General features: G+C 46.4%; 1 protein-coding gene across 12 annotated transcripts in view; it reads left to right on the top strand.

The window, feature by feature from the left end:
• Nucleotides 1–24,379, top strand: part of MYO9A (myosin IXA) — a 174,744-nt gene that overhangs the window by 143,150 nt on the left and 7,215 nt on the right. For 4 of the 12 annotated variants that reach the window (XM_063169350.1, XM_063169351.1, XM_063169348.1 and 1 more), the window contains 19 exons: nucleotides 64–186; nucleotides 3,325–3,405; nucleotides 4,327–4,437; nucleotides 5,414–5,536; nucleotides 6,009–6,158; nucleotides 6,577–6,887; nucleotides 7,808–9,433; nucleotides 10,672–10,753; nucleotides 11,248–11,466; nucleotides 15,958–16,070; nucleotides 16,470–16,627; nucleotides 16,996–17,222; nucleotides 17,486–17,602; nucleotides 18,082–18,270; nucleotides 19,147–19,194; nucleotides 19,851–19,962; nucleotides 20,477–20,538; nucleotides 23,420–23,612; nucleotides 24,098–24,226. In XM_063169350.1, the coding sequence (XP_063025420.1) occupies nucleotides 64–186; nucleotides 3,325–3,405; nucleotides 4,327–4,437; nucleotides 5,414–5,536; nucleotides 6,009–6,158; nucleotides 6,577–6,887; nucleotides 7,808–9,433; nucleotides 10,672–10,753; nucleotides 11,248–11,466; nucleotides 15,958–16,070; nucleotides 16,470–16,627; nucleotides 16,996–17,222; nucleotides 17,486–17,602; nucleotides 18,082–18,270; nucleotides 19,147–19,194; nucleotides 19,851–19,962; nucleotides 20,477–20,538; nucleotides 23,420–23,612; nucleotides 24,098–24,226 (4,174 nt within the window). The remainder of the gene's footprint in view (nucleotides 1–63; nucleotides 187–3,324; nucleotides 3,406–4,326; nucleotides 4,438–5,413; nucleotides 5,537–6,008; nucleotides 6,159–6,576; nucleotides 6,888–7,807; nucleotides 9,434–10,671; nucleotides 10,754–11,247; nucleotides 11,467–15,957; nucleotides 16,071–16,469; nucleotides 16,628–16,995; nucleotides 17,223–17,485; nucleotides 17,603–18,081; nucleotides 18,271–19,146; nucleotides 19,195–19,850; nucleotides 19,963–20,476; nucleotides 20,539–23,419; nucleotides 23,613–24,097; nucleotides 24,227–24,379) is intronic. The other 8 variants (XM_063169349.1, XM_063169342.1, XM_063169347.1 and 5 more) reach the window with 7 other exon arrangements.

Here is a 24,379-nt window from a genome sequence, read left to right as displayed (position 1 = left end):
GGATATAGCAGATGGTGTGATGGCAACATCTGGATTTTCTATGGATTCTCTCTTTTTCCACAGCACTTGCTGGACGTGAAGTCCCTCAAGCACCTCACCAACCTGACGCTGCACGACCGCATCACCAAATCTCTGCTCCACCTCCACAAGAAGAAAAAACCACCCAGCATTAGTGCCCAGTTCCAGGTGAGCCCTTTGCTTTGATGGAGAGAGGGGAATCACCTGCTCCAGGCACACTCCCGCCCCATCCCTGCAGCATTCAGGCCATGGATCCCCCTGAGGGCTTGAGGGAACTGGGAGACATGGCAGGGATTTAAAAATAGAGAGAAATAAGAGTGAGGATGGGTATCATGGGGATGATGTGGTGGAGCAAGTTGGAACATGAGGATGAGATGTTGGTACATCCCTGTCCTCTGGTACATCATATTGTGGTGCTTTCTCCCCCAAATCCAGAAACCACCAAATCCCCAAATCACAGTTTTTGCAGTCTTTTTACTCTCATCCAGCATAATCTGTTCTGAGACAGAATGGGGATTTTAATAGGGGCAGAAAAGTCGGAATCATGCTGCATTATCTCCTGGTGAGCAGGGGAGTTCAGAGGAGGGATCAATCTTGTGTTGTCAGTCACCAATCCCTAGGGTTGGTGCGGGGAAAATAATCCTCCAAGGACTTGGCAGTGCTGGGCTCACAGTTGGACTGAATGATCTTAAAGGTCTTTTCCAACCTGAATGTGGTTGTTCTATATGTGCAGCACGGCTTGGAAACTGCTACAAGACATGTGCACAAGCAGGTGGTAATAATAGAAAGCAGCTTTTCACTTAAAATCTGGATTCTAGGCCTGTCTGGCTTGGTTTTGACTTGTAATTTTGACTGCTTTGGGGCTTTTTTGGAGATGTGGTTTATATTTAGAAAATCACCATGTGTAGGTGTGAGTAAGATTAAATAATTAAAAATACATGCACACACATGTGTATAGATAATTTGCAGAATGCACATTTGTACATTTATGTATTTAGACTTGTCTAATCTAATGGTATTCTGGTCAAAATTCACTCCTGCAGAGTTTAATTCATAGCCATGGAGGGGTTGAAACAGGGATGTCTTGGAGTGAAAAGCCTTCCCAAAACCCATTTTGGCTCCCAACAAAACTCTGAAAAGCCCTAGGGGGCAAAAATTGATTTATTTTTTTTTAAATATTTTCACAGCACATTCAAATCATAGATCCCTAATCTCAGTGAGCACTTGTTAAAGAGAACAATTTTAAGGGACAAAGCAGCAGCATTGCTTTTTTAATCAAGAGCAATCTAATAAAATTGCAGTGCATGGAATTGGGTCACAGGCAGGAAACACAAATGTTTCCTAACGTGGTTTTTTTTCAGAGGAACGCTGCTTTGTGGCTAATACCTCAACCCCAGGCTTGCATCTGCTCCATCTCCTGTGGATTTCCACTATCCCTAGACTTAGGGTAATCTGTAGGGGAAATAGCTGCCTCAGAGTGTGCTCCAGGAGCAGGGATGGAAAACTAAACCAGCCGTACCTAAAACTGTAGAGTTCCCCTTTAACCCACATGCAGGTGGTGCCCTGGAGATAGGGATGGAGGGGTTGAGTACAGTGCAGGTGCTGAAGGAGGGGGTGGCTGCAAAGTTTTGCTGGCAGAGGGACAAAGGAGATGGGTCCAGGGTTAATCCAGCGACCTCACGTGTCCTTTGTGGATTCCTGACCAGCAGATGGCAGAGGGTGCCTGGACCATCTGCCTCACTCAGGATGGCGTGAGGGAATGGAAATGTCCCCTCCTGTGGGTCCTGCACATCCCGTTCCCACCATTCCCAGCACTGGGAGCACTCTGCTTGCTGGGCTTTCAACAAAGGGGTTGTGTCCCTTGTGTCCCTCTCCCTCTCACTACCCTGTGTGTGCACAGTGGGTTGCTGCAGCATTGCTGCTGATTGAAAGCCCCCAATAGGCTTCTTTTGTGTAAAAATTAGTAATTTCAGATTTTAAGAAAACCAGGAGCATGCCAGCAGAGGCCTGCCACGTCATGGCATTCCTGCTGCTCCCTGGGACAGGAGCAGGGAGATTTGCATGAAGTTAATGTACATAACACAGCTGCATCACATGTGCGTGGGATCCATCCCTTGTCTCTTCCAAAATCCTGGATGTGAATGAACATCCAGGATTTTCATGTTTTTCTTAACATGAAAGGCTTCCCATAAAGATGTCTTTGAAATGATCAGAAGGAAAAAAAAGGCTTCCTGTGAGCTGATCTGTGGGCAAAATGCTTCTTTGTAATACCACAGCAGTTTATTAACTCCTGTATTCCAAAATTTATAACTCTGCTTATAATAAATGGGACAGAATCTCCTTTACATGACTGAGTTTAACTCTATTAAAATCAGGAGTAATCAACTCTTTAGCACTTTACCAATGCCATGTTTGTAATGAGCTCAGCAATTAGAGAGACCCAAAATATTTACAGGACACAGCAAAAAAATGTGGCTGAGGAGCCTGGCCAGCACCAATGGACTCAGCACACTCTGGTTTTCAGCCTGATTTTATTCCAAGAGCTTGTGATTCATCCCAAAAAGCCAAAGGTTTGCAAGGTGAAGGGATAACTCAGCATGACATCCCACTCTACAGCAGCTGGCTGTAGAGTGATGCCAATGTAAATTCATTTTTATGGGAGAGACGTTTAATGGTGATGAATAAATAAGGGGAAATAGAAAAGTGGAACCAGGAAACCCCTCTATTCTCAGTGATCCTTCAGTCAGGAGCATGCCAGCATTGAAGCTCTTCTCTAGAAACAAACTGTGAAGTGTTCAGGGTTGCAGGCTTCAAAAATATTTGTGAATTCCCAATTTTCCCTTGGCAAAACTTTCATTAAAAACAATTCATTTTTAGGCCAACAGTAAAGTTTTGACAATTAAAAATCAGGAGTAAATCCTGCCTGGAGTCACTTTTGATGAAGGAAAATTTGATTTGTGTTTAAGACACATCAGTGGTTGTTTTGTGCCAGGTGTAAATTCTTGTCTTGGAGCTCCCATTCATGGCTGCAAGAGGCTTGTGGTGTGGAGTGGGATGGGAATTTGGGCTCCAGGGAAGCCAGAGATCTGAAAATCCAGCCCAGCATTATATTTGATTTCTTTATTGAGGGCAAAGACAAAATCAGTCAAGTTGCTTGTGATAAAACACTCATTTGGGAGAACAATTTCCCATGTGCCTCATTTACTCATAATTAATTCCAATTTATGTTGGTTTATAATTTAAGCATTTGGATTTTCATTACCCACTGTGGTCTCCTCTCCCTTCCCCGTGTCTCCTCTGCTGCAGGCATCCCTCAACAAACTGATGGAGACCCTTGGCCAAGCAGAGCCCTATTTTGTCAAGTGCATCCGATCCAACGCTGAGAAGGTAAATGCCATCCTGAGAAAGCAAGATCCTGCTAGAATTCTGCTTGGGAATCTTTTTTCCATTTTTACAGGGAGTTAGATAGGAAACAAAGCTTCAAATTGAGCTGAGTTTAGGCAATTTGGGCAAGGGGAAGCATGGATTTATCACTTGGGTGTCACTTGATAAACTGCACTGGCTCTTCTTATATTTGTAGAAACACATATATGCAAATATAGTATTTTAATTTATATGAAAATACAAATATATAAATTTTATATAAATATAGTATTTTAATTTATATGAAAAATATATTGGTTTTAATAAATTTATTTGACTCCTTTGAAGTTTCTGACCAGCCATAAGAGAGATTTATAGAACCATGAATTCACTTGTGCTGGGTCTGAGCCCTGAAGCTTCCTTAAAATAAAGTTTCCATGAGTAAAAGCAGATACTTTTAGAATAAACTACATTGATCACACTGACTCATATTTCTTGAATTTGACTTTACATAATTGTATTATGGACCGAGGACACCCTCAGTTCAAAATGTAGGGATGCTTTGTAGATTAATCCTTCAGAGTTTTATCCAGGCATTTCAAGCTGAAGCTTTTTGCATTGGAGATTATTTACTTGCTCAAAACATCACCCATTAACTGTGCCCTTGGGAGGTCTTTTTCAATTGAAATGCAAAAAAATCTTTTTTTTTTATGGCTTTATTTCTCTAGTTAGCTGTTTGAAAGTCTCAGAAGCAAACAGGATTCAACCCCAGTGGGACTAGTTCAGTTCCTGGGGACCCACATTCCCTCCCTCCCGTAACATTGCTGACAATGTGTGTGTCGTGCACATGTGCTACATCTGCTGAACCCTTCACCCATCCATGCACTTAAAAGCTTCAGTGAAAGGAAATATCTGCTCATCCTTGCTCTGGTTTTCCCCTTGCAGCTGCCCCTGAGGTTCAACGACAGCCTGGTGCTGCGGCAGCTGCGCTACACGGGCATGCTGGAGACCGTGCGCATCCGCCAGTCAGGATACAGCTGCAAGTACTCCTTCCAGGTTGGGTACAAAGGGCTTTGTCTTCCACCTCCTTCAGCATCATTAGCAGAGTTGTCTGACTGTTGCTGGTTCATTTTTTATCAGGGTAATTAATTTCTAGTTGTTGGAAGGCAGTGGATGTAACAGGCGGTTCTCTGCCTATGAGCCAATCTAGTCCTCAGGGAGGGGTGTGAGCCCCCTGCACTGTGATTTTTGAACAAAACCAGTATTTTTTTGCAACATGGACTCCCTTTTGGAAAAAACTGTCTGATTTGCATGTTCTCTTCTGCATCTGGAATTACTGGGAGCAGCGTTAGCCCTGTTGTGTTGGCTGTGTCCCATCAGGAGGATGATATGCATCCTCTGAACTGCTGGAGTTAGCCAGCTTTTCCTGTTTTCTTCTTTTCCATGTGTTTGCCAGGTTTTGTGTACATGTCGGCCCTTTCATGCTTTGCTGGTGCTGATTGGTTTCCTGCTTGTGGCTGCTTTGGGGCAGACATCATGTTCTGCACAGCAGCTGTTTAGAAAAAGAAAAATGTTCAGCATTTTTTTGCCCAGAGCAGGTTTCCCAACCTTGCTTGGGAGGATCTATCCTCTTGTACCTCCTTCACTCTTTGAATCCTCCCAGCAGTAACAGCTGGAGCATCTCAGGGATGTTTTGCAGATGTTGGTATCTGCCTTCCATAGTGGCTCTTGCTGGGGATTTGGAGCATTTTTTTGCTGGGGTTTGACCCTGTGGCTTCTGCAGAACCTCTCCTCCCACGCTGAAAAATGTTTGAACCTTGCTGGGTCCCTGCTTTGATGTCTTTCCCATCAAACCACAAATGTTGGATGAATCTTGGTGTTCCTCAGTGCATAAAATGTTATCTGTCCTTGTGCTCACTCCAGAGGTCCTGTTTCATGTGGCCAGTGGAGCAAATCTGTTATTTATGGGAGAAAGTAGCTGCAGGACCCAGCTAACCAAATCTTGGTGTTGCTTTTTTCTTTTCCTTCTCAGGATTTTGTGAACCATTTCCATGTCCTTTTGCCACAAGGAATCAGCCCATCTAAGCACAATATCCATGATTTCTTCCGGAAGATAAAACTCGATCCAGACAATTACCAAGTTGGAAGAACAATGGTAAATGTTCATCCTCAGCTCAGCCTTTAAGACACAGAAATAACACTTGCCTGTATTTCTGTCTGATAAATTAATATCTGTATATGGTTTTAATTAATGAAACTATTTTTCTTCTTACCAAAAATCAGTGATTTAAATGAAACTTTTAATATTGTTAACATAAAAGAGTAAGGAATAATATTGTTTTGCTATTGATTATAATGAGGCAGCCTCAAAAAACTCGTGTCCTCCAAAATCTCTGTGTGTGTATAGACCTTAGCTTGATATGATGGTCCTCATTTTGCCTCCCCTGGTGGGAAAGCTCTGTAATTCAGATGTTAGAGTCACAGGCTGTTGTGAAACTGCTGAAACCTGTTAGAGGTGCCTTCACAAAAATCAGCTCCTCAACTTCCCTGGGAGCAGAAACCAGGAGGATTTGACTCGTGGTCCGGGAAGCTTTCCATGCTAGTGTTTTTTGGGCTGTTTTGGCCAGGTTTTCATGAAGGAACGGGAGCGGCAGGTCCTGCAGGACCTGCTGCACCAGGAGGTGCTGCGGAGGATCACGCTGCTGCAGCGCTGGTTCCGCAGCCTGCTCTGCCGGAGGCAGTTCCTGAGCCTGCGGCACGCGGCCATCAGCATACAGGTGGGTGCTGCTGGGGATTCCCGTGCAAATTGCCATCCCCAAATCCTACAGACACAGCCCGTGGGCAAAATCAGCTCTCCTGTCCAAGGAGGGAGCTTGCAAGCAGGATTGACTCCTTCTGCCATAATGAGTTGGGATTGACTCCTTCTACCATAATAAATTGGGAATGGGGGGAAGCTGGAGAGGTTGCATGAAGCGGGTGCTGTCCTCTCATCTAAGTGGAGAGGTTGCATGAAGCTGGAGAGGTTGCATGAAGGCATGTGCTGTGGGAGGACAGCTCATTTGAAGAGCGAGTGAGAGCTGTAAAACAACATAAATCACTGATGGAGAATAATTGGGTGAATCCCATGGACCCACTGGATACTTTGCTGTACTTCACGCAACACCTGTTACAAGGAATCCCCTGCTGTGTTTGCAGAGATTTTGGCGGAGCTACCAGAGCCGAAAGGAAGGCAAACCATCCCCAGACCCTGTGGTTCTCAGCAAAGCCGCTGTCATCCTTCAGAGCCACTGGCGCGGCTTTGTGGAGCGGCGCAGGTTCCTGCAGATGCAGTTTGCAGCCCACCTCATCCAGAGCTGCTGGCGGGAGCACGCCAGGCGCCGGCACGCCGCGGCCACCAGCATCCAGGCGGCCTGGAGGGGACACCACACCCGGCAGGCGTACGCTGCCCGCAGGAGCGGGGCCCTGTGCCTGCAGGCGGCGTGCCGCGGGTACCTGGCACGGCAGAGGTAACACCCTCGGGTAAAGAGGAACGTGCTTTTGGTGATGCTCACGCTGGATGGTGCCAATCAGGGCACTGCAGTGACTTACACAGGGCAGTGTCCCCTCGTGTATCCGTGACCCTCTCCTGACCTGCCCTGCTCCTCTGTTTGCCCACGCTTTCTAGCAATTTAGCTGCATGTCCTGCTCTTGGAATAAGCAGAGCCTATTTCAGGTTGGAGCACGTAGGCAGTGCAAAGCCAAGGCCGTAAATACTCACAAGGTTTTTTTTTTTTTCCTCTTGGCAGCAGCACCAGTTTAAGTAGCCTATTTTTAACTCAGATTGCCTCACCAATCTGGTTGCTGCGCTGGCTCACAAGGACAAGGATACCAGAGCCAGCCGCTGTGGAGGGCACAGGCTGTCCAGCCATGCCTCAGCTCGCTGGCCGGGGGGCTGGTCACAATTCACTCCCCAGAGGTGCTGCCTGCAAGGTGTGGAGCACCTTAACATCCCTTGGAACATTTGGGAGCTGCAGGGAGCTCTTGGTGCCAGGCACAAGTCCCTGCTAAGTTGTTCCAGATGCAGTCCGGGCAGGATGGCGAAGATGGAGAAGCCAAGGGGGTGTGATGGGTTAAGCTTTTCTGGCTCTGACAGCTTATGAAGGAGCTAGACCAGGGATGGAGGCTGGACCCGCTGCCATCGGCACCAGGGGAGCTTTCAGGTGCGTTGGGGCAGCCCTTCAGTAGCAGAGATGGCAGAGGAGGAGGAGGAGATTTAAAACGGACTGTTCCTTGCCTTGTCTTGCACCAGATGTGCAAGAAGGGTTCTTGAGATGCTGGTGGTGGTGAGGTGATGGTGGTGGTGGTGATAAGACACCACTGATGCAGTGCATTGAAGGGTCCTGAGTGGATGCAGGGCTGAATATCCTTGTTTTCTGTTTTCTTCCAGGTTTAGAGCTTTGAAAGAGCACCAGTTAAAAGAGATGCAGCTGGAGAATGGCCTGGCAGGTAGAGAAGAGGATGGACTGGAAGCAGATGGTTTGGAAATCAAAGGCTCTGACCCATCTAAGTGGGAGGACAGCTCATTTGAAGAGCGAGTGAGAGCTGTGGAACAACATAAATCACTGATGGAGAATAATCGGGTGAATCACATGGACCCACTGGATACTTCCCTGTACAAAAGGCATGAGAGAGCCAGCAGCCAGAGCGGGATGGACACCGAGGAGGAGATTATCGTGAGAGAGAGGCCCAAGTCACTGGAGGATCTCAACCAGAAGAAAGTGGTTCGTGCCAAGAGGGAGAGCCGGAGGATGCGGGAGCTGGAGCAGGCCAAGTTCAGCCTGGAGCTGCTCAAGGTGCGCTCCACGGGCGGGCTGTCCCCCTCGGAGGAGCAGCGCTGGTCCACGGAGCTGCTGCCCGAGGCACTGCATTCCCCTCAGGGAACCCCCGAGAGCGAGAGCTCCCAGGGGAGCTTCGAGTTGTTAAGCAGTGAAGATACCTCAAGTAGTAAACTCGTTTCCTTAGTCTTAGATGAGCATGAGACACAGTCATTTCCCGTGGAGTCCCTGCCCAGCAGTCCCCAGGCTCAGCTGCAGGAGAAGCCTTTCTGTGCAGGGGATGGGAACAATGATTTGCCCAGCTGCAGAGAGACCCCAGCAGACACGGTGCTGCCTGATAGCCTCACCAGGAAGGAGCGTGGGGTTGGTGACCCCCAGAATGTTACCAAGGCTCACCCAAGAGAAACACTCCTTTCCAGCAACCTCCCCACTTTCTATGTTCCACCACAAGACAATGCAAAGGTGAAGATGGTGGAGAATAACCTGAGGAATAAAGCAGGGGAAAGAGAGGAAAGGACAGTTATGCTCTCTGAGGTCAGGAAGGACTCTGAGCCAGACCAGGGTAAATCCTTGGAAGAAGAAGAGGAAAAGGATAAATCCTCTACCAAGAGAGAGGAACGTGGGACAGCGACAGCAGCGCGGGCACTTTCTCCAGGTTCTGTCATTAAGAGACTGGAAAAGCTCAATGTGGAGAAGGAGGAACGGCAAAAGCAGCTTCAGCTGCAGAATGAGAGGGAGATGATGGAGCAGATTCGTCAGCAGAAGGAAATTCTGGAGAGACAACGCAAAGCCTTTGAGCAGCAAGGGAGGGTAGAGGCTTTGCAGAGGACAGAGCAGAGCAGAGTGAAGGACCCTTCCCTCAAACCAGCCAAAAAACCAGACAGCCGGCCTCAGTCAGTGCTCATCCTGCACCCCCAGAGCAGAGGGGAGCACAGCCCCACCCCAGGCGTCGCTCCAGCACCAGCAGTGGACATCAAGGGTCTCACTGTTGGCACCAGGGGAAGCTCTCCAGCCCACAGTGCCCCCAAAGACCGGCCTGTCAGCATGTTTGTGGAGAGAAGAGAAGGTCTGGAGCCTCGCTGCCATTCCAAGCCAGCTCTGGACCCCAAGGACCACCCAGGCAGCCATTTCTCACGGACTGAGCGCCTCCGGCAACCTCGGATGCCCAACCAGGCCACTGAGGAGGCGAGGGCAAGCTCCATGTTCTTCACACCAAAGGACAATCCCTTTGGCCTCCAGTGAGTAAAAAGATGGTGGGCTTTCTCCCATGCTTTCTCCACAGGCTTTCTCTGCGGGCTGTCTCCATAGGCTTTCTCCATGGGCTCTTTTTCTGCTAGGGACCTTTTTGTACAAGGGGTCCAGAATGTTGTTTCTGGAGTCTGCACAAACCTCATAGTTAAACAAAGGGTTCTTGATCTTCTAGCAACGAGGAGGTCAGAGGGAAAGGAAAAAGACCTGGAATATGATTTCTCAGGCTCTTAAAACATTATATAATCATGGACACGAGCAGGTGAAGAGAGTCAATAAGCAGGCTCACTCCTGTTATTATTTACCCTACATGAACGGGGATAGGAGTTTATTTCTCAAGGTGAAACATGATGAATACATTCTTAGGATTTTTGGGTAGTTGGAATAGAAATTACTTGATAAGGCAGAAGATTCCAGGATTTTCCTTGTTTACCATATAATTAATCCAGCAAAGCCATGTGGACACTGACCATTGCAGATGAAGAAACATCAGCTCTCCAGAGAGTGTGGGAGTGAATGCTCTTTGGAGACTGTGTCATTCACATATGTAATTAACTACACCTGTAATGGACTTAGCAGTTGCTCAGCTCCATTGCTTTGCTTAACCTTGGGCTGCTCCAGGGCCTGGAGATGGCAGCAAGATCCTGGGACAACATTTGCTCCCACTCTGTTGTGTTGTTTAAGGTGCCTTGCCTAATTTTGGGGTGGTTTTGGCCATGTAGCTCAAAAAGGATATAAATCACTCTCCTCCTAAGTCCTGCTGCACCCTTTCCAAGGCAAAAGCTCCCAGTGAGTGAATGTTGTTAACTCAAGGTACCTCCAAGTGTAGTATTCTTGTGGTTTCTGTGCAGTTGTGACAGGAGAGGATTCCTGTTGAAAATTTCTTTTCCTGGTTCATGTGCAACATGAACAAGCAACAGGAATAAAAAGACATTAAGAATTGCTGTATTTTAAGTTTTGCTCTGCAGCAGAATAGTCACATTTATGAATCCCAAAGTACAAAGATACAATCCATAACCACCTTGCTGTATAAAGCTGACAGCCAGAATGTTTTTTCTTCTTGTCTTTTGGTTTTAAGTTCAGTCCTGAAGAATTCCAAACAATTCTGAAACCCCATGACCTCAGACTTGCAATTTAGTCTTGACTGCTTGGACTCCCAGGATCTGGGCTAGCACAGTGGGAAGGATTTTGGGAGAGGATGAAAGATCTCTGTTCTCTTGTGTTTCAGCAGAGAGGCAAATCATCAGTGCCTTTCCAAGGGTGAAACAGCACGGAAGCCATTTAAGATGCCAGGGTCTGGCAGAGGAGAGGTGAGTTGTGACTTGTTTATTTTCTCTTTCCATTGAAAAGGGCAAAAAATAACTTGGTTGCCCAGTTTTCCCTCAAAAGCTTCAAAGAAGTGAACTCTGAAGCACAAGGGCCGCCAGACATGGGAAGGAGGATATGGCAGCACAGTAACCTCCACACCTTCTCTTAAAATAAAAAGCCTTGTAGGAATAATTTGTAGCAGCTCTGGATAAAAGGATCCCATGATCCTGATGGCAAACACTGTCCAACGCCGTCTTGTCTTGGTTTGGTTTAATGTCTCTGTTTCAGTGACACCCATGATTGTCCATTTTCACCGTCCTGTCTTAGTTTTTGTTCTTCCTGGTCCTTTGCTGTTTTCACTAGGCATAATACTGCATCCCCTCCATGGGGTGCAGTGGCACTCAGAGATGTCTTGAGGCTACACGGGTAGAGTCTCCTTTTTACTTTAAAACCCTTCTTTTCGTTTTGTTTTGTTTTGTTTTATCCTTTGGTCAAGCAGGTGCCCAGACCGAGCCATAAAAAGAAAGCCCGCATGGCGCGGACGCGCTCCGATTTCTTGACTAGAGGTACTTTTGCTGATGGGGAGGGGGATACGGAGGAAGAGGATTACGATGGCAGTTTTGAGTTCCTTCTCTCCTCTGAGCACCCTCCTCACGCCGAGGCGGTGCCCGCAGCAGCCCGCCTGGGGCAGGCCTGTTACAGTGACTCCGAAATGGTAATTGTGTCCAATGTGGTGGGGGAGCCTTTCTTCGCTAACCTTAGCTGCACTGATCCCTCCACTGCTTCTTTTCCCACTCCCAAGGATGCTGTAGATGGGTACATTTGGCAAACAGAGCAGGAAATCATAGATTCGCAGAATCACGGAATGGTTTGGATTGGAAGAGACTAAATCTCAATTCCAACCCCCTTCCACTAGACCAGGGTGCTCAGCGCTCCATCCAAGCTCTGTTTCTTGCTCCTGGGTTGATTAGATATCCACCACACTTCCCCTATTTTTCCTGGAGCTTTACAACTTGTATTGCACAATTACCTGTTTTGGGGGCTTTAACCTCATCCTCCCCTTGGAAGCTTTTGATCTAAAAATGGCCTATACACATCTGTAAAAAAAGAAAGTAAATATTGTTCAAAAAGCAACAGACAACAAAATTATGTAAATCATGTGGCCTCTTTTACTTTTGATTTTTTATGCTTAGCCACAATATCCAATGGTTACTTGGTCCTCAGTTATCAGAGTGATGCTGGCAGACAGCAGCTCAGAAAAAGCAAAACCATGGAAATTGGGCAATGAAAGCATAACGAGAGTGAAATAGTGGGTTATGAAACAAAGACGACCAAGCAAAGTGTTTTTTCCAAGCACAGTGACAAGTATCCCTTAGCAGGTCTGACATGAGCCAGTGCAGTGGAGCTTTTCCATCTCAGGCTTAATCTCCCACCCACATAAGCTGCTTTTGGAAAATCACAAACTGAGAGGTTCCAGGAGTGGAAGAGGCCGACAGATTCCAACCCGCTCATAATTTTTTTCCTGAGGTAGTGGAGATGTCCCCATAGGAGTGTAGATTAACACCAGGAATCCTGTCCTGCTCTGAGAGTTTGGGTGGAGTGCTGGCTAGGGCTGCCATGTTCCTCTCCTCCAGCTGCAGTGCAGGAAGTGGAGCTGAGTATAAAACCAAAGAAAAGCATGAAACCAAAAGACAGAGATTTATTTTGTACCACAGCATTGATGTGTGTCCAGCAAACATCCCGTGCCATCCTAAAAGCTGCTTTTCCAAGAAAAGCAGGTGGCTAAGGAGGGCTTTTCATGACTTTTCTTTTAGCAGCTCTTATTATAAAGGATAAATTTTCCCAGGATAATTTCCTCACTGGAAGAGGGCAGAGATTTACAAATTCTATAAATATTGTAAGCCTGCTCTTGATAAATTTGCTGGAGGGTTGAGGCAGGAATATTGAAAACCTGATTGAAAGGCACTTCTCTATGGGCTGAGCTAACCTAGCTGCACCTTTATGCAAGTCCCTGCTTGTAGATTGGGAAAGGGAGGATTTTATGCAGTAAAATGTACTTTTTTACATAGAATGATAGGAACATTTAGGTTGGAAAAGGGCTCTAAGATTGTTGAGTCCAACCACAAACCCAGCACTGCATTGTTTACCACCAAACCATGGCCCCCCATGCCATACCTGGGGTGCCTTGCTGTGCTCCTGGAGGCTGTAAAATGCACAAAGGGAACTGTAGCTGCAGGAATTATTCCCTCTGGGGTGTGAAAAGTGCTGGTGCTTGGCAAGCTCCATCTTTGGGAGCATCCTGGGTCACTGTACTCCTTGGAAGTGCTCCTTGGGACTCTGCTCACCTGGTTAACAGCTCTCACTGCATGCGAGTAGCAGTAGGTGCCAACCTCTCTCCTGTCTCTGCTGTGTCCCCCCTCTCCTCTGCTCTCCAGCTCTGGTTCTAACTGGTGGTCAGGACTTTCCCCCTGGTGTGCTAAGTTCTGCTTTCTAGGCCAACACTGCCCCTGGTGTTGTGTGCTCTGCACTACCCTCTGTCTGTGTGTCCTGACAATGTGTCCAGTGTTTCCATCTGTATTTTGTATTGCAGGTTTGGGACCAGCCCTTTGGCTTAGGGCTTTGTTGGGTCAGGATCATCACAAGTAGCAAAATTTAGGGACTGTTTATTGGTATTTATTAGCAGAGCCCAGTTGGGTGTTGCAGATGGCAGAGCAGCCTGTGATAAAGCTGGATGGTGCCTGTTGGGGTGTTTTGGGGTACAAACACAAAGGTACAGAGCGTGATGTCTGTGCAGACACATTGGTTGTGTCTTGTGATAGTCACATGAAGGCGAGCCTGGCAGCCACCATGTGCAGGCTGCTCCCTGTGCCAGTGAATAGCTCCTTCAGACAGCTCCTGCCTCCAGCTATGACTCCCAAAGCAGCCTCTGTCCCTGTCCTGCTGCTGGCTGGATGAAGGAGAGATCCCGTGCAGCCCCATGGAGCCGAGCATATGATGGGTCACCAGCTGCTCTGCCTGTTTGGCCCATTTTTTTCTCAGCCATCAAGTCACTGATTGTGTAGCCCAGCTGGTGATTAGAAATCCAGTGCTCCTGACCCACATCCAGGGTATTCCAGAGCATCAAACACCAACAGCATCTGCAGCTGGAGCTGAAACCCATGGGGCAGCAGTACATGAGGTGGCTGCTGCAGGTACAGTTGACTCCAACGTTCTTTAAGGGCTTCCTGACAAGACCAAGATTGAAGATTTTTGGCTGATGAATAGCCAAGGATCAACCTACCATGCAGTGAGACACAAGTGGGAGGAACAGCTCCTGGCTGTTCTGCCAGCACATGTTAACACCATTTTTGTTTGGTGCCTAAGCCTGGAGAGCTTTCCTGGAGCAGCTGCATAAATGGAAGGCCTTGGCTAGAGGAATCACACCAGAAATACCCTCTGGAAACATCCTTAGAGAGTGGGACCTGGATAATGAACCAGCTGTTTTGCTTCACCCTCCACACTAAAGCCATGAATTGACAAACATGACTCCAAGTATCTGCCACCAGCTGATCCCAAGCACTGCTGAAGAGCCAGCAATGACAGAAGATCTCTTGTCCTAAGCCATTCAGATGGAGCTTCAGGAAGTTTTTCCATGCAGCACACAGCGCTGCTGCCTGCTGGGATAAGTCCCTTGGCCATAGTTACCTTATGGGTGGGTGAAACACAGGTTACTCTGTCAGAGGAAAAATACTTGGTCCCTTCCTCAACCAGGAGACAACTTCAGACTCCCAGTTATTGCCATTTGCCCTCATGATGCTTTGTGGTGTTCCCTAGCAGGGGGTTTTCTGGTGCAGATGCTCATCTTGACATCTGAGAAGGTTTCCCATCCTTTCCCTTCAGAGTTTCCTGGCAGATAACCTCAAACAGAAGGATCTTGTGCCAAAAAAGCCTTTTAGTCTTTATTTACTAAAGCTGGAAACTCAAAAGGTTGAAATTACTCAAGAACAAAACCATACTGGGGGGGCAAATATTTAACAGATCATTTTTAAAACAAGTAGTAGGTTTGGGCTGGATGGAGATCACTTTTATAGGTTTTGAATTGCTTTTATCCCAGTATCCATGCACAATTTCTGTGTGATCATCACCTAAATACAAGAATGACAGGAACAAAATCTCTTTCATGGTTTAGGCAGTCCTGGCTTTCCCAGTGGTGATTTTGCCTTGCATGCTGCCATCTCCTGGCTGGAAGAGATGTTAGTCTGGGGGAGGGAGGGAATAAAACATGGAAAGAGTCAATATGGCAAATGTGACCCCCCTCCCTTGCAGCCTACTTTTTATAGAATTTTATTTAAATATTTTTAATACAAGTAAAATAATTGCTTTAAAACATAGAACAGTCAGTTGAGACATTGAGGTGATAGGAAAGCTACAGGAAACATTTGACCATCATCTCCCAAATCCTTTCATACAACCTGATTCTTCACTTTTCATTATGCTGAAAGTTTCTCCTCCAGGAGTCCAGTTCCCAAATCACAGCTGCAATTGGAAAATAGAACAAAAATTTAGATTTTTTTTAAATATGGCAAGTCTGTTTCTGGGCTATTTCATGGGATCCTGTTAGGTTGAGTTACTGCAAATTCATTCCACCCTTAAAAATTACCTGAGGGCATTTTAAATGATGGCAAACCTGGAGATATTTTCTATTAAAGCTGCAAAATTTCTTTGTTAAAGAGTTCCTTTTGGTGTGTCCTTGGCACAAAGACTTTGGGGTTTTTTGTGTAAAGTGCTCAGCAAGAGTTGGAGGAGGAACTTCTGCTGGGACAGATCCAGGTGGTTGAAGGTTCCCTTGGGGAATCACATCATTATGGCTAACAGGACACTCTGGGTCAAGAGCTGGAATGAAGTCTGGATGAAGATGTGGAAGAGCTGTGCAGGCTGAGCAATAAGGACCTGTGGCTTGGTGCAAACTGATTTTCATCACCAACTGCTCAAGGAGAAAGAAGATTGGGCCTGGTTGGAGAGTTGGAGCAAGGGAAATGCCTCTCTTTCTCAGGAGTCATTAAAATATTTCTCTAGGGGCTCACCAGGACTGTAGGTTTTCAGCTGTAGGCAAATAGAAATAAAGATGTAGGAGGCAAAATATCTGATTTTTGATAGGGAAAAAAAATCATCTGATATTTCAAGAGTTGTCTTATTTTTAAATGCTTCGTGCTTGGAATCGTTACAGACCGTGCAGCGATTCACCTCCGGGGAAGGCCAGGCCAAACTGCACAAAACCATGTCCCAGGGGGAGATTGGGAAACTGGCAGCCTCACAGAAGAGTCTGACTCCAGATGGGAGGTAGGAATCATGGCTGGAGATGGCAGACAAGTCCTTCTGTGTCCCTCTTGCTCTCCAATGCCTTGTTGAGCCACCCAGGCTCCTTTGGAGCTCTGCCTGCAGTGGGATGAGTTATCCATCCCACCTTTTCTACATGACCATGGGCAGGCCCAATCAGTGTGTGTGTGGCTCACACCACAATTAAGTGTTGGTGACATGGGCCACACATCCTGTCCCACACCACCCAGTCCCATGCATGCAACTGAAGCTTCTCTCCTTTGCTGAGGATGAGGAGCCACATTTCCCTGGTAGAAATTGCATAGATTTATCTCCTCAGGAATGTCCAGAAGATTGAGGTAGTTTTGGGTAGAAAGACCTTTCCTAGTTAAGGCAGTTCCTCTTTCCATGACTTATTTCCAGGCCTCAACGAGCCAAGATGAGGTTTTGGGTGAAGGGAAAGCAGGGGGAGAAGAAGACCTCCCGGGAGAAGCTCGCTACCCAGTCTGAGCTGCTGGAGCTGTACGCGGAGCAGGAAGTCCCTGGCAGGGAAACCATTCCTGGACTGCAGCTTGGTGAAGGTACATGGTGGGGGGACATGGGACCAGGTGTAAGGAGAGAGAAACTGGGTTGGGAAATTGGGATATGTCCATGCTGGTTTATGTCTCTTAATTCATGGGTGGTGTCAATCCAGAGCGATGGCAAGTAGGTTAGAGGGTGGGATCCATAATGGATCTCGAGGAATTCCATGTCACTAATCCTTCCAGCCACCATCTGGAATGGACAGATGTTTCCTCTCTTGAGGGAGGAAGTAACCAAAGCAGAAATGACATTTAATCTTCCCGTGAGTTCTACACTGTGCTTTTCTCTTCCACAGGTTTCTTCCAAAGCCCTGTTTTAGTGTCACAATTATTTTTCATCTTCTTCCCCTCTTTTCATTGATCACCAGCAGAGTTGGGCCCTCACCACCTGACGCCCCCGCGGAGTCCGGAGCTGTCGGGCATGTACCGGCGGGAATTCAAGGAGAACAAGGAGCCCTCTCCCAAGGTGAAGCGCAAGCGCAGCGTCAAGATCAGCAACGTGGCTCTGGAGCCCGTGCAGTGGCAGAACGACTCCCTGCAGATCATAACCAGTGCCAGTGACCTGAAGAGCATGGATGAGTTTCTCCTGAAAAAGGTAACTCACTGCTCCATCAATCAGCACAGAGATCCAGGAGCAGACAGAGGCAATAAAGTAAAAACAATCCTGTGGGTAGCTGTAGTAATGCTAATAAGCCATCTAAGGATGCCAGGGCAGGTCTAGAGAAGTTTCTGGTTTTCATGCAGGAGAAACCACGTGGTGATCATGGTGGAGCAGCTGCTTGTTAGTGCTGCTTCATCTCACACCAGCTCTGCTGCAGCAAAAGAGTCATGAGTGTAAAATCCCCCTTTTTTTCCCAGATGAATGAACTGGACAACGAGGACAGCAAGAAGGACACGCTGGTGGATGTCGTGTTCAAGAAAGCACTGAAGGAATTCCGACAAAACATCTTCAGTTTTTACTCCTCAGCATTGGCAGTAAGTGACCAGATGATGGGTAGGACTTCCACCTCCAGGAGAAAGGGGAGATATTCTGGGGCCTTCTGGTTGTACAGGTGTTGCCAAGCCCTCCATTTCTGGTTTGCTCATCCCAAAGGATGGATGTGCTTCCTTTGTATTGAGTCCCATGATCTAAATTTGGACTAACACTTCCTCATGAGCCATCTCTCAGGATACATTGGGTGTAGATTCCTGATCTTCATTACAGCTTTGCTCCCAGCCAAAGGGGAGATGACAGAAAGTCAATTTGTCACCCATAGTGTCTGGAAACCTTTGTGTTACCTTTGCTGGTGGTGGAGATGTCTGATCCTTTTTTCCTTCTCTCTATCATATTGGAAGTTTCCCCAAGCAGCTGGAAGCTGGTGAGGCTGAAATAATTGTCTGGAGAAGAAAAAGTCGCTAGAAAAATCTGGGCTGTATAAAAATCACCTTTTTTTTTGCTTCTGTTTCCTTAAAAGATGGACGATGGGAAGAGCATCCGCTACAAGGACCTGTACGCCTTGTTTGAGCAGATTCTGGAGAAGAACATGAGACTTGAGCAGAGGGACTGGAGTGAGTCTCCAGTTAAAGTCTGGGTCAACACCTTCAAAGTCTTCCTGGATGAATATATGCACGAGTACAAACCCCTGGACTACACTGCAGGAAAGGTACTCAGCACTTTCCTTAAATTCCCTTTGGGAGCTCTATTTCCGTGGGGTTGTGCCTCTGTAGACACCTGGGATCTTCTGTTGTCTTCTCTGCTTTAAGCTGAGCTGGACAAGGCAAGGTGTGACTCACTGGTTGTGTGTCACTGGGCTCAGCCAGCCCCAGATCACACTGGGCTGCCAAGGACTAGATGTTATCCCCAGGACAAAGCTGCAGCCAGCTGTGGATGATTGGAAAGGCAGCTCTTGGTGCTTCTTTAGTTCTGAGGGGTTTGTTCAAACTTTGAGAGATGCTGAAAGAGATGCACCCTCTTGGGTCTCCTGACCACTTCCCAGGTGACCATACACATCACCATGGGTTGGGTTGTAGGAGAAGGGGACATGAGCAGTGGCTCAGGTCTGGGTACTGTTCTTAGAGCAGAAAGAGCCTGCACTGTCACAGACCTGATCTCACCTCCTGCTCCACATTGTCTGCAAGGCCGACCACAGGATCTGAGGCTGGGCTGGGAGATGGTGTCTATTGTACAAATATCCCATCTCCTGGCTCTTCTGCTCCAAGTCCTCTCCAGCCTCTTCTGCAGGCAGGTTTTCTTCAAAGCATCATGTTTTCCTTGGGTCACTGCTGGTGGGGTCAGAGCTGGAACAGCAGCTACTCCCAGCTCCTAGATGGAGCTTCTTCCCTTCTCCAAGGAAGAACTGTCCAGAGAAATTCCAAAACTGAAGTGATCCATAGGAGAGTTTTCTGGAGTAACTCTTCTGGGGCTGCAGGTGCACTGGAGGATGGGGCTGGAAAGCACTGGGCAATGTCAGATATGAGGCCTCTGTACTCTTTACTTGGCAAAATTGCCCAAAAACTGAGTTAAATCTTTCCCTCACCAGATGCCAAAAACTGAACGAAAAAAGAGAAGGAAAAAGGAAGCAGACGTGGTGAGTTAAACCTGCACATTAAAAAATCAATGTCCTTGGGGCCAGAATGTCAAGAGACCAGCTTGTGACACGTCCTGGGCTGAGATCTGAACATCAGCCCTGAAAGGACATGTTAGAAAGACATTTGAGGTGGCTTTGCTTTGTTTGATCAGGGATCACTTGGGTTGGCTCTGAAAACACATCCCTCATCAGCCAAGACATAAATTGTAATGTTGAGGATTGTTAGAAAAGGTCTGAGAGGAAAACAAAGCCTTGCTCCAGCTTTCTGCATAAGTTTACAGTGTGTGTTTTACATCTGTGGGATCAGCCATGGAGGACATTACACCTCCTCTTTTCATAAGGGATGTGATGGTACTGGGAAGGGTGCAGGTGCAAAGCCAAAAAAAGGGGCCACAGATGCATAGAAAGCCTTAACATAAAGAAGTTGACCTGCCAAGCTCAGTCAAAGAGTTTCCAACCTGCTTCCATGATGGTTTGGTTCCCCTACAAGATAGATGTTGGTTTGGGTTGTCTATGAGGTTGCTGGGCTGAAAAAGAAACAAAAATACCAAATAAAAGCAAGAGTTAAAGTTGAAGAGCTGTGTTTATCATCTCTCCATTTTGCAGCAGGCTGAGCACTGGCTCCCTTTTCTCACCACCCCACCTTTATCCTCCAGGTGGAAGAGCACAATGGTCACATTTTCAAGGCAACCCAATACAGCATCCCCACATACTGTGAATATTGTTCCTCCTTGATCTGGATCATGGACAGGGCTTCTGTTTGTAAATGTAAGCACTCTTTATTTGATCCTTTTCTTGTGCTTCTATCACAGTGATGAGTTTGGGGATTTTGAAATGTGTTTACTGCTGTTTCCTGTAACCCCCTGCTCACATAATTTTGATTTTTGTAACACCTGAAGAGATTTAGGGACAGGTCTTAAGGTTCTGAAGTCAACTAGTAAGTCCATCCCAGCAGTCCTTCCTGACACAGTGAATGAACTTTGTGTTACACATCTTATCCGATCAGGTTAGTGCCCATCCCATAGGGTCAGACACATTTAACTGTCATGGTAGGATGAGGGGAGGATTTAATGCTTCATGTATGTAAATATGGCACCTTTAATTTTAAAGCTTCATTATTTTTGTTTGAGTGGATCTCATACAGACTTGGCCCCTAGAAACTGCAAATCCAGCATGCTTTTGACTTGGTAGTTCTGAGAAGTGCTGCTCAATTCCTATGAATTCCTGTTTTTCCAGCAGTGTGATTTTTGGCATAATTAAACACTCCTTTTCTCTGTTGCAGTATGTAAATATGCTTGTCACAAGAAGTGCTGTCTTAAAACCACGACCAAGTGCTCCAAAAAGGTAAATGTCTCTCAGTGCTTTGCTTCCATTAAATACCTTGAGACAATGATCCAAAGTTTGTATAAAAATTATTAGAGGGTGAAAATCTTGATAAAATTCTGGACATAACCTTCCTTTCAGCAGGAGCTTACACCAGAGATCCCCAGAGGTCTCTCCAACCAGAGTTTTGTAGATATTTTGGGAATTATGCGGTGATGAGTCACTGTAGATCTGCCCAGTCATGCAGCAGATGTTGCAGTGTCGTTCCCTGCCTTGTAAGCACCCAGAATAAAAGGAATTTCCCTGGCTTTGTAGCTTTTAAGGGTTTGGAAATGTGGGGTTATTCTTGGAAATACAGGCTTTTTCTCTACAGTCCTTGCTTGCCACAGCTGAGTGAGGAAGGGCAGGTGGAAGATGTTCACTGCCCTCTTTAGAGGGGAATTGAATATTGTTTACTGGATTTAAGGGTATGGGGAACAGGGAATGAGTGCAGCAGGTGATCCCAGCTAACAATGAATCATCCAGATTTGGTGGGGATATTTTAAATAGCTTATTTTGTGCCCAGAAGAAGGACAGAGAGTAACAATAATAATGAGTGGAAAGTTTTATCAGCTCCCTGGGAGGCTTCTCAGGGGAGAACAACCTCCATAATACACAGCCCCCAGAAAGCTGCATGAGGCCATTTTACCCAAGGAATAATCTGAATATATATGTTGAAGATATGTGTGTGTGTGTGATTTGTATTCTGAATGTATATTTGTATTCTGTATATATATACACATTTGTATTTTGAATATAAATAGAACTTCTGCTGCAGTCTTTCCCTTTCTGGCACTATTTCTGCAAGAACTGGGGACACCTCATTAGCGTTTGTGCTCTAAAATCTGGGAAGTTCATTGAGATGTCTGATTAATTTTTTCAGACGTTCTTGGAGCTGTCTTCTTTGTTGTGATTTCTCTGCACAAGGAAGTTTTTGTGCTGCATCCCAGGAAGCAAGTTCACTGTGTCTTCATGGGTAGCTTTCCACTGGGCAGTTAGAAGTTCTCTTGGAAGGCTCCAGTTCCTCTGTGCTTGGTGAATTTGTGTTTTTAGGGTTGTTCTCATTGACAGGGAGCTGAAAACCATCAGTCATGAGAAAGAAACAACATGGGGACCTTCCACACATCTGCTCCTAAGGTTTGCAGGATCAGTGAAAGGATGACATTGAGTTGGAGAGAGAAAAATGCAGGAGTGATTGTGAGGGGAGCCACTGCCTTGCTGAAGGCAGAGTTGGGTCTCACCTTTGGCTAGGGCTGAGAATCTGTGTCAATATTTTATTGGACCTTTGGACTTTTCCCATCCAGAATTTCCTGTGCAGGAGGACTTTGATCACATTTGAATTTGCCAGATACCAACTCTCCAGTGAGGGTTTGCAGCTGGCAAAAGGGCCCTTCATGACAGTTTTACGTGGGTTTTTTCACGTTCTTTTGTTGGCATCTTCTTTGTTCACTGGTATTTTGTAACTTGCAATTCTTCAAGTTGATTTAAACACCCAAGATTCAAATTTGCCTCTTCTGCTTTGTGCATCTTTGGGAGGTGAAATCATCCCTGGAGATGGTGCCAGAGAGGCAGGAGGTGGAGGAGGACCATGCCCAGCCGCTTTGGCTCTGCCAGGCTGGGAATTTAACTGCAGTGGGGTTGGTTAAAGAAAGAAAATCCAAACTTTTTGCCTTCAGGTGCATGTCCAGAGACTGGGTTAGCATTGCAAGGCCCATATCCTGGCCTGTCCTGTCCTCCATTAGACTCACACATCTCCTGTGCCACCATCACATTTTCTGAAAAATCCTCTTTGCCCAGGATTCTTCTCCTGGGAAGCTGAGAAGCCTCAGAGAAAAAGGAAAACAATATTATCTCATTTGTTTCTGTGTTTTGCTGCTTTGGAATGTGGTTGGAGATTGTTTATCCGACATGTGAATTGTTTGAACTTAATGACCAATCATGGTCCAGCTGTGTCGAGGCTCTAAAGAGAGTCATGAGTTTTTTCTTTATTATCTTTTAGCCTTCTGTCTGTATCCTTTCTCTATTCTTTAGTATAGTTTAGTATAGCATTCTATAATATAATAAAGTAACATAAAATAATAAATTTGCCTTCTAAGAACATGGAGTCAGATTCATCATTTCCTTCCTTCGTCAGGGGACCCCGAAAATACCACACTCCTGTATCTGCTGAAGGACTCTGAATAATCAGATCCAAAGCTGCACCAGCATTGCATCTCAGAAGGATTTGAATCCCTTTTTCCCTTTTCCTGCACCATGACCTGGAGCTCTCCCCATGGCAGTTTGGTGTGGAGCTTGTGATGGTGTTCACAGGGGTCGGAGGATGAGGGAAGAGACGAGGATCTGACTCCGTGTTTCAGAAGGCTTGATTTATTAATTTATTATATATATAATATAAAACTATACTAAAAGAATAGAAGAAAGGATTTCATCAGAAGGCTAGCTAAGCATAGAAATGAAATTGAATGAATAACAAAGGCTTGTGGCTTGGACAGAGAGTCCGAGCCAGCTGGCTGTGATTGGCCATTCATTAGAAACAACCACATGAGACCAATCACAGATGCACCTGTTGCATTCCACAGCAGCAGATAATCAATGTTTACATTTTGTTCCTGAGGCCTCTCAGCTTCTCAGGAGAAAAAAATCTTAAAGAAAGGATTTTTCATAAAATGTGTCTGTGATTGGAGCTGTCCCAGCTGACCAGCGACGAGCAGGCAGTGCAGAAGGATTTCAATCCCTTTTTCCCTTTTCCTGCAGCACAACCCAGAGCTCTCCCCATGGCAGTTCAGCGTGGAGCTGTCCTGGCTGACCAGCGAGGAGTGGGTGGTGCAGAAGGATTTCAATCCCTTTTTCCCTTTGCCTGCAGCACGACCCAGAGCTCTCCCCGCGGCAGTTTGGGGTGGAGCTGTCCCGGCTGACCAGCGAGGAGCGGGCGGTGCCCCTGCTGGTGGAGAAGCTCATCAACTACATCGAGATGCACGGGCTCTACACCGAGGGCATCTACAGGAAATCAGGATCCACCAACAAGATCAAGGAGCTGCGGCAAGGCCTCGATACAGGTCAGGGGAAGGGGGAAAAGATCCTGCCTGGGGAGGAAAATCTCCACAGCAGCAAAGTTGGATGGGAGGAAGGTGGAATGTTTCAGCATTCCTGACTCTGGGCTGTGCAAGGAGTGATTTCACATTGGCAGTCACAACTCAGGTCGCCAACTCATCGGGTTTTTGGGAGCAATCCATGGAAAAAAGTCATTCTAATTGGGGGAAAGTGCTGCCTTATTTACACCCTAGCAATCATCAGTGAGAAAAGAAATCCTGGTCCCACCTGAAGTTATTTGCCCTGGAAAATGTATTTCTCTCTAATTTTACCATGTGGAGCTGAAATCATGTGCTGGATTTGTTGCCATTAAAGGCACATAAACATATTTTATGATAGAACAGTTTGGGTTAGAAGGGACCTTTAAAGGTCACCTTGTCCAGCCTTGAGCTTCATATTGATCATTGTCTCTTGTTCTTTTCCTTCTTGCTTCATGTGGTGCCAAACCCAGACATCGATAACGTGAATTTGGACGACTACAACATCCACGTCATTGCCAGCGTGTTCAAGCAGTGGCTCCGAGATCTGCCCAACCCCCTCATGACCTTTGAGCTCTACGAGGAGTTCCTGCGGGTGATGGGTGAGGAGCTTCCCTCACTATCCCATTCCCTTGGCAGAGGGAAATGATGGCCACTCTGAGTGCCAAGCTTTTCATTCACTTTTTGGAGCCAAACCAGCTGGTTTTGCCAAATTGTGTTTACCTGGTTGCAAAGTCTGATTTTTTGGTTATAAA

Source organism: Melospiza melodia, chromosome 15 (genome assembly GCF_035770615.1).
Source record: "Melospiza melodia melodia isolate bMelMel2 chromosome 15, bMelMel2.pri, whole genome shotgun sequence".
Classification (NCBI taxonomy): domain Eukaryota; kingdom Metazoa; phylum Chordata; class Aves; order Passeriformes; family Passerellidae; genus Melospiza; species Melospiza melodia.
This window is presented reverse-complemented; position numbering and strand designations above follow the sequence as displayed.